At 44.0% G+C, this 9,616-nt stretch overlaps 1 protein-coding gene across 6 annotated transcripts in view; it reads right to left on the bottom strand.

The window, feature by feature from the left end:
- Positions 1-2,209: 2,209 nt before the first annotated feature.
- Cyb5r4 (cytochrome b5 reductase 4) overlaps positions 2,210-9,616 on the bottom strand; it is a 68,330-nt gene continuing 60,923 nt past the window's right edge. For all 6 annotated transcript variants that reach the window (NM_133427.3, XM_087560269.1, XM_087560268.1 and 3 more), the window contains 2 exon segments: positions 2,210-2,792; positions 6,031-6,195. In NM_133427.3, the coding sequence (NP_596918.3) occupies positions 2,738-2,792; positions 6,031-6,195 (220 nt within the window). In that variant the 3' untranslated portion in view covers positions 2,210-2,737.

The raw sequence follows: 9,616 nt of genomic DNA, 5'->3' as shown, positions 1-9,616 counted from the left end.
CAACTGCAACCTTTGATTATACTGTGCCACATGGCAGGAGAACAGTGGGTCTGTTCTAAATATGAGCGCTTGTTCAATGCAATGGGCTTTCTCTGGCTGGGACAAGGAAGCTGTGGCAGGAAGAACTTCGAGCTTCGGTGTCTGAGAAGGACATAGTCCAGCAGTGCTGGGAGCAGGCTGTGTAGAAAGCAGGAGGAATGTACGTAACTTCTGGAAGCAGACTGGCGACGGGAGAGGAGGGCAGTCCTACCGCAACTGAAAGGAACAGGTCCCCTGGAGGCCAGGGGACAGATGTTCTGCTCTCATGTTGACACCCGAGGGAGGCTGGGAGAACAAGTGTCCCAGAGCCTCCACAGAACAGCCCAGTCTGACTCAATCCTTACTTGGGCTTCTGCAGAGGGCAGGAAACAACACAAGCACGCTGTTTAAAGTCATCAAGCCTGTGGTGAATTTTTTTTTTCTGACAGCAACAGAAATAAAAACAAAAATGTGTTTTTAAAAAGAAATCAGGCATTCAATGATATTTTTCACAGATGTAGAGAAAACAACCCTAAATCCATAAGGTACCACAACAGGTACCCAAAGTATTGGCTACTTTTCAGTTGCTGTGATGACACCACCCCCAGAGGCCGTTGAAGGAAGGAAGGAAGGGTTATTTTGGCTGGTGGTCCCGACAGCTGGAGTCCATCACGGCAGGGCAGCATGGCAGCTTTTGCGTACTATTTGAATCTGGGGTATCATTCTTCAACAGCGTACCCTACAGAATGTTTGCCAGCTACTTAACTGACAGGGAATGAATGTCTAGCACAAAGAATTTTTTTTAAAAAGCACCTGAAGAACAAATTATCCAGTCACCAAGTAGGCAAAATCTCTAATAGTTATCAAAATCTGACACTGGACTGATTTTCAAATTAGACTGCAACTTGGGAACTAAGATCTAAACTAAGATGAGTGTGGAAATTATCCAAAGGGTGCTTCTGGGCTTCCTTTTGCTCTCAAATACAGAAGAGGAGGAGCAAAGAAGAGAGATAGGAACATAGGGAAACTGTTTGCTTGAAGTAACCAGAACAGGATTGGAGGAGAAAGGAAACGGCTTCAAAAGATGAAAAATAAAGCTATTCATGTGCGTTAATCAATGAGTTACTGAAAATAATTAAAAAGATGCACACACCTCCTCCTACCAGTAGGAAAGGATGGCGGAGAAGCATGGAGCTGAAGTCCCTGTGAGTGGCAGGGCTGCTTTCCTACTTGAGAAAAGGGACACACAGAATACTGGGTGTTCATCCAGCCATTTGCAGGCAGTGGCTTCAGAAGCTCTGTGCTGGTCCTCTGGGAAGTGCTAATGGTTCACTGTTGTTAGTCAGGCCATTCATTCAGACATGGTAGCTGCTTACGAAACCATTCAGAGACAACCAGGGACCCCTCCCCACTCTGTGCAAACACTGCTGCTGGATGGATTAGGACAGAGTAATTCCTTGAGCAACCTACACAATTAACATATCCTTCAGAAAAGCTCTTGACAGCTCTGCTGAGTTCTAGGTTTAAAGGGATTTGAAGGCTGCCTACAGCAGTGCTCCCCTCTGATCTGCTTCTGGGGCAGCAGTCTGGGAAGAAACCATCAGGACAGAATGTTCCTCTTCCCAGCTGGTGTGGGAAGTTCTGCAGAAGGATTAATGGTCTCAGGCCGTGGGCTAGATGCCACATTTCAACCTTTGCTAATACCTGTGTTCTGGGCTGATGGTTGTCAGTGTTCTTGTAAACTTTTTAAACACGCCTAGTCCCAAACTGCAAGTGTGAAGAACTTCTAATAATTTTTATTGGTACCTTAAAAGTTTTAGAGGTTATATTTATGTAGCGCCCATGTTTGTGTGTTGGTGAATATCTTTTTTTTTTTTCTTTTTTTTCGGAGCTGGGGATGTTGGTGAATATCTTGCAGTCAGTTCTCTTCTTCCACCATCTGGGGATTGGAACTGAACTCTACTGGTGTCTTTAAATTCCCTTTAAGCTCAGGTGTGGTAGCACACACCTGTAATCCAGCACCCGGAATCGGAAGCAGGAGTTTTAGGCCAATCTGCTATACACAGCTAATTTCAGTCCAACCAAAGCTATAAAGTAAGTCTCAGAAAATAATTAGTACATAAATAAAATTCCCTTTAAGACAGCCACTCTCAAGTATTTGTTACCTCAGCCACACATCCACCACAGGGAGTAAAAAGTATGAAGTATAGTTTTATTCTATCTGTAACAATGCCATGGACACCCACAAAACCTGACCACAAATAGTTACAGCATTCTGTGTGTTAAGACTAATAAGGATATACACCATCGATTCCTGAGTGAACAGTGCAGTGTAAAACTTAATCTGTATTGCTCAGAAGATAACTTGCAGCATAAAAAGTGACCAAAATGATTGCTTAGTTTATCATGTCATAAAATACAAGTGTTTACTGCAGAACAGTGATACAATTTCAGTGGTAAGGAAACTTGCAGCTCATAACAAAGGCTCTTGTATGCACCTGCTGTCATGACTGAAGTTTCAGGCCAGGCATCAGCAGAAAAGTAAGTCACGGTACAAACATTAAACCAAGAAGTTACCTGTACTGAAGACACATGACTTCATTGCAGAAACGGAAGCCTGGATTCTGATTAACCTTTCGTACATACAAAAATTCTTTTAAAAAACCCTAGGCAATCACAAGTATAAACTAGTGGAATAAAAGACAATGGCATCTTTTTATTATGCTGTAAAACCATGAATCTCATCATCGGAAAAGTTAAGATCATGCAGCAACCTGAAAAACAAAACACGTATGACTTTTAGGGAAAGAGTTTACAAATGAAGTCATGAGTTCAAAGCTTGCCGACATACCCTCCATTTTCTCAAGTCATGCTTGTTTTATAAGAACGCAAAGATCACACCGGAAACTTACTGAACAGCATCACTTATGTAATCAGTGTTCAAATTTTTTTAACAGTTTCACAAATGCCATTAATTTTAAATGATGAGTCAAGATCCAATTATAATTCACTCCTTGTAGACGGCAGACGCTCTTGGATACTTTTGATCTCTAAGGTCCTTCTTTCCCGTTTGCTCCCACCTCTGCCATGTTCTGCAGTTTATCTGCTGAAAATCATGTTTTTCCTGTGGACTATTCCACAGTTTTCTCTGCTGCACTCTTACGACATCCCTCAACGGCATGGCCCTGTGACCTCTATTCCTAGGACTGTATTACATGTAGACTTAATTCTGTCTACTTCATACAGAATGCTACTACTGTAAGATTATACATGGCTGCCTCTCTTAGATGCTCGCAACCATTGGCAACCTATGAAATCTAAGATTCTACTTCCATCATTCCTTCTTCACTGAAGAACTGAAGGGTTCTACAAAGAAAACCTGCTCTGTGGTTATGTGGCTATCCAGCAACCAGCTCATATAGAAAAAAATGCAGAATAAATGCTTTATTTCCCCACCTTTATTCACCGGCTTTCAAAGTGAGGGGTAGGAGAACACACTGCTGAAATACACTTCTGCTGGCAAATCATACAAACAGAGCCTGAGACCACAGAGTTGGCTACTGAAAATAATCATTCCGCACTGTCTGTCCAGAGCAGAAACATTCACAGCAAGGGCTCATGCGGCATGGCAGTGTTAGGACACAGCAGGCAAGCCTCTTACTCAGGGGCCTATCCTACTTTTGTAGACATGTACACTGTCTTCCCCTGAGAAGGGCTTCACTGTAACCCCAGTCTACTCATCTTTAACACACCTATTTCCTCTCTGCCCTTGCCTTACTATCTGACTGGACTGTGTGTGTTGCTTTGAGTGAACCCAGGGTTGATATATACAAGAGGTAGACATTCCAACAGTGAGCCAAATCCCTACCCCTGCTTCTGTTTGTACATATAGCTCAGGCTGTCCTGGAACTCCCCATCTTCCTGCCTCTGCCTCCAGAATCCTGGTGTGCACATCACAAAAAGCTCTGGAACCATGGCAGTCTGCATTCATAACTTCATAGTCCTTTATGATCACAGAGTTCTGGTCTCCTCCAAACACACCCCTAGGTGACAGTACCTGACTATCTATGGCGTTACAAGCTATATTTCAGTCACATTTGTGTCATCACAGGACAGTGTGAACCTCTGAGGCAAAGCCTACTTATCCTTGGTGTAAGGTAGTGAGTGGATCAAAGTATTACTATTGGTCGTTTGTTTTTAAAGTACAGGCTTGTAAACCTTTACTATACAAATTGGCAAGTGCTCCTGACATGGCCTAGGAGGTATGCCTGGAATACAGCTAGCTATGTAGCTTCTACTGCGAGGGCGTGGATCTAGGCTTACGAAGTCTACAGACCCTTATGACCCTCACAGAGTGGCAGTGTCTATGTGTCCTATGTACGGACATCTCCTAAGACACTCTGAATTACCTCTAGACTAGTTGCAGTACATCACACAACAGAACTGCCGTGTGGCTATGCGGTGATGCCTGGGAAGTGATGACGGCAAGTGTGCGAATGTTCAGTGTCAGGGCAATGTCTTAGCGCATTCTTGATCCACAACTTGATGTGAAAATGGATGAGACATGCAGCAGACATGAGGTTAACTATTGAGGTCTTAGTAACAAGGATGCCAAAGGCCTTTATTTTACAGAACAAAACTATGATACCTAAGAACCTCTTGTCACCCTTGAGACAAAAGGCACATCACTGGGCATGAAGCTGCATGCCCTAACCACAGCACCCAGAGGGCAGAGGCAGGCAGAGCTCTAAGTCTGAGGTCAGTCAGGGGTACACACTGAGACCTGGTCCTAAACAGAAAGAGACCCATTCCATTAAGATGGTAATGACGAGAAGTCAGGGAAGTGAATCTGAACTAAAGCCACAAGGGAGAAGCTACTAAGTGCAAATACTGATCTGGGTCAAGCCACCATGACAGGCAGTTCCATCAGCTTGTGGAGGGGAGATAATCTCAGGAGCCATGGGGAATGGTAATAGCCCCACTGAGCTTCCTAGCCAAGCCAGCTCAGTATTAGAAGATTAGTTTTGAGGCAAAATTGAGAAAAAGCTGTAGAGATTACGGTTGCTTTATAGCATATGAAAATCCTACAGTCATGACAGCCTACTATTTAATGAGCGTTTCGAGTGCCCCCGTCTGTGTCGGAGGTGCTAAGATGTGCAGAGCCAAATGTGTGAAAGAGACATGGCCCCGGCTCCAGCAGACCACCAGTCAGGGGGAGGAGCAGAGCTCTGCTAGGGTCAGTGTGCAGATCCCTCTGTAGCCCGTCTTTCCATGCTGAAGGTTCGAAGTTTCCACTGCCTAACAGTATCACTGCAGCCTAAAGAGGCTCAGACACGTGGCCAGCAGTGTAAAGCAGTACACCACTTAGCCTTGATTCCCAGTAAAAGCGAATGCTTCTTTAAAACTTGGAGTCTGGGCTTTTTGTAAATAAGTTTTACAATAAAATTCAACTCAAACTATTTAGAAAATGTTAGGTTTATACAAACAAACTTAAGGAGTTTCTAATCTAGAAATCCTGTACTGGCTACATCTAAGCAAATACTTTAAGGTATCACACAAAGTGGTTTTCATCGTGTCGTCTGGCCATGGGTCTCGCTTACTTATGCAGTGCAATCTCGCATCCTCCTTTGACTTGCTGCCTGACTTGGGATCAATGCTTTATTTACCGACTCCTATACAGCTGCAGAGAATAAAGGTAGAGCCGTACTAAAGGAAAGTGGTTTGTTCATAACTGTTCACATTGAAGGTGGTGAAGATGAGGTCCAGAGCCCAACATCCCAAAGAAGATGCAGCACTGACCGTGTAACTGTTCTTGACAGCCGCAGGCAGAGGACATCACCTGCTGCATCCAATGCTAAGCACAACCCAGGCCCCAACCTCTGCCCCCAGATGGAGACCAGCAGCTTCACTACCTTCATAGCAACCGTAGATCTAAGTGTGTGAGACATGGCAGGAAGAGCTCTCTCTATGTGAGCTTCCATTCCAGGGTTCCAGCTCTCCCCTGCCACTCACCTTATCCCCTCATCTGTAAATGGGGTTGGTCCACAGATGCAAAGGAAGACTTTAGAATTTTCTAAACTTCGTTGCAAAAATTCAGAGAGAAGAGCTCGTGACACGTGTCCCTGTTTGCCATTCCATTCTGGGGAAGGTGCCGAGAGAACATATTCAACATGAAATCTAGGACAAGAAGAGTTATCAAAGTCTGTCATTTCAAACCCACTATTGTCACATTTCAAATCAGTAAGACTCCTTTCCCAAAGGACAGCTTATGAAAACTGGATAGGGTCTAGGTAAACACTTAACAAAGACACACACATGAATGTGAATTCCCTAAGGATTGGGTTTGCTGTGGGGAAGGGCAACATAAGGATTAGCCTTCTGTGAATAGGACAGTGATGTGATTGTTTTGTGTTTTTGTTTTGTTTTCTTGAACTCATCAGCAAGAGACCTCCATGGGATCTCAGAGGCTGTCACACTGGCATTAATAACAGTGTGTGGGAGTGAGTCTCAGAATGCTCAAATCTGCACCACAAATTCCTGGGACTCTGGGACAATATGGTTAAGAAGCCTACGTGACTTCTTACCCCTGTAGTTCCAAATCAGGGAGACCTGTAGTCTCTATGGCCAGAGCCTAGTACTAACCCTGGGAATGACACAGGTCCACTTGGTTGTATGAGTCAGAACCTTACTTAGCATTCCTCTTGGATGCCTCTCCTTCCACCCTTCATATACAGCCTATGAGCAGCCCTGGCTCCAACCTTCAGTCTCCACGACATGACACTGGCTACTCAGTCTTCCTTCCATGATGCTCTAGGGGCCCCACTCTTCTGATCTTAGCTCAAGCTTCATGTCCATCAGCAAATTCTATGACCAGCACCACTGGTCTTGGCTCCTTTACTCTGTGGCTGTAAAAATGGTGGCCTTTGCCTTTTCTTCATAGGCCTTGCTTCAGGTTGCAAGCATGTGGTCACCAAGGGAACTATTTCACTGTGAATTTCCCCTTCAAACTCTAAACTCCATGAAAGCAGGGATGATGCAAGGCTTGGCTACTGTATCCCTAGGGGCCAAAACACAAGAGCACTAAAACATTATGGAAACAGAAACTAAGGAAAGAGTACAGAATTTAATGAACTACTACTGAGCTGCTGTCCAAAGTCCTTTCACCTGCCACACTGCCACCTGGACAGCACCAGGTCACTGGACGTTTATACAGCCAATGCCTTTCTGAACAGCAACAGGCCCTGCTCACACATCAGCCTAAACCTGGCATGGGAGATGCTCTGAGAGGATTCTTGGGTGAGAGATAAAGAAATTGAGTGTGAGAATAGACTACAGCCTGTGCTGCAAGTGGCTGTGTTGGCTGGCTGACATTTCCAAGAACTGACAGGCCAGGTGCAGCTGCAGACCAAGTAAGAGCACCAGTCAGCGGACGGACAGCTAGCCCCGCTGTCCACACAGGGCCTGCCTCACAGGTTTCCTAGGGCATTCATTAGATTTGGTGAGGAAACTTCCAGACCAATCAGAATTCCCAAAATACCTGAGAATCAATTGGGTAGTTTTTTCCATCAAGGTTCTCACTTAGTCCACAGAGCAATTCTAACCCAAATGCAGGGGGTAAGGATGAAAACCTGAAAACTGCAACTCAAAACATTCAAACACCATAAACATTTTGAGTGCCCTTACTACACTAATCATTCTCCTGGACTCTGGAGCACTTAGGATTTCAGATTAGAGACAGTCAGCTGGTGAAGTCTATGCAAACGCTGGGAAACTCTCAAACTCCAACACTAGAAGAACTTCAGGTTCCAGGTATTCTGAACAAGGGACACTCAACCTGCACCTTGTTTCACTAAATCACTGTTACTATCTTTTATCCAAATGCTTTTCTATTATGGAGAATCAAAAGCCAAAGATGGGGGTTGGGGATTTAGCTCAGTGGTAGAGCGCTTGCCTAGGAAGCGCAAGGCCCTGGGTAAGAAAGCCCTGCAGTGCAGCCTCAGGGCACCATTTAAAAGCCAAAGATGGCCTTTATGGCTCTATTTCCATGAACCTTTCTCTACAATAAAACTACTAAGATAGAAAGTCGGAGTAAATTCTCCATAAGCTGCAATGGATACCTGTTCTTAACCTTCCTTTACGAGTATGGTTTTTAAAGAAGGCTAACCATTTCCACAAGCATCTACTTAGAGAACAATGAGACACTGAGCTCGTGACGGAAACAGCACTTTCATGCCTTTTGTACTCAGTTACACAATGGTTCCTCGCCTACAGTCTGGTACTCAATGGATACACTGAAAAGGCAGCACAGATCATTTAAGGTTACTGTGAAGATGCTGCCCTCCTAGATGAGAAAAGTGTTTTAGCCACAGTGGAGCAAGTCCACGTTAAGACAGGATGAATGATGTCATGTCTCAAATCACTGTAGTGTCTTCTCTGGGAATCTTCTGTTTCACATAATTACAGCACTAAGCCACTGGAGACCTAAGAGGTCGTCTTTAAACCCTTATATCCAAGGAGCTAGAAAAAAAAAAATTAGGATTCTTGAAAGGTTTACCTGAAGACAAGTTCAGACAACCCACAAAATGCAAAGTGACAAGGAAAGAAAAGGATGGGATAGGGACCTGGACTTGCTCCTTAAGAATGTATATCATGTGGTGTGAGACGAAAATAGGAAGACCATCCCTTACAGGTTGATTTCTGTTTGCAGTTTGGAGTAAGTTCCCGCTTGTGCTGTTGGACCCAGATGTGCTGGATGTGCTTGATGACATATGGGCTGGAGGTACACAGGCAGGAAATATGTCAGGCTGTATGCCTGCTCCAGACTGGACCCGGGAAATGTGGTGAATTGTCAGTTTTGCCTTTATAAGTTCCTGCAAAAACTAACTTGTGGCCATTTTTTGGGAACCCAGAGATCCATCCTTCCAGTATTAAATAAAGCTTGCTTCAAACTTGGCTTAAGATTGTAGTAGCAGTCTTATTTTCAGCCAGTAGGATTAACAGTGGACTAAAAAGTCACTAAGAATAAATAAATCTATTGAAAAAATTTAAAGTAGTCAGTGTTCACTTTAACATATACAGAGTCTGTCTATCTAGCAATTAATTTCTCCCTCTTGCTTTCAAAACAGCTTTCAAAACATACCTCTTCCTTCCCATTTCTCACACTTGTCCACGACACTTCCCTATTCTAAAACATAGCCTCAGCTGGGACCCTCAGATCTTAGATCTGTGTGATACATCACAGTCATATTAACTCTCCTAAAACCCGGAGGGTCTCTATTGCCTACAGATTAGCAATTCAAAGTCATTGGTGTCCCAGGTATTTGGTTTTTCTGTATGTGTCATACAGAAAAATATGCTTCTTCATTGAAGTACCAGAACATTCTGGCCTTGAAGAATCTAACTATAAGTTTCTTTTCCCATTCACAGAAATACTAATTTGTTTCCTAAAATCCAGGTCATAATTCCTTGTTCTAGGAAGCCCTGGCTTCCCTTCTCATAAAAATGGGCTCAGTAGCCCAGAGTGCTGGAGCAATTTTCAGACAGCACAGCAGTGCAGTAAGGCAGATGTTCTCCTTCACCTGCAACCCAGTTCTGAGCT

The sequence above is a fragment of the Rattus norvegicus genome, chromosome 8 (assembly GCF_021556685.1).
Source record: "Rattus norvegicus strain SHRSP/BbbUtx chromosome 8, alternate assembly SHRSP_T2T, whole genome shotgun sequence".
In the NCBI taxonomy this organism is placed as follows: Eukaryota; Metazoa; Chordata; class Mammalia; order Rodentia; family Muridae; genus Rattus; species Rattus norvegicus.
Note: the sequence above shows the minus strand (reverse complement) of the source record. Positions and strands in the feature narration are given on the sequence as shown.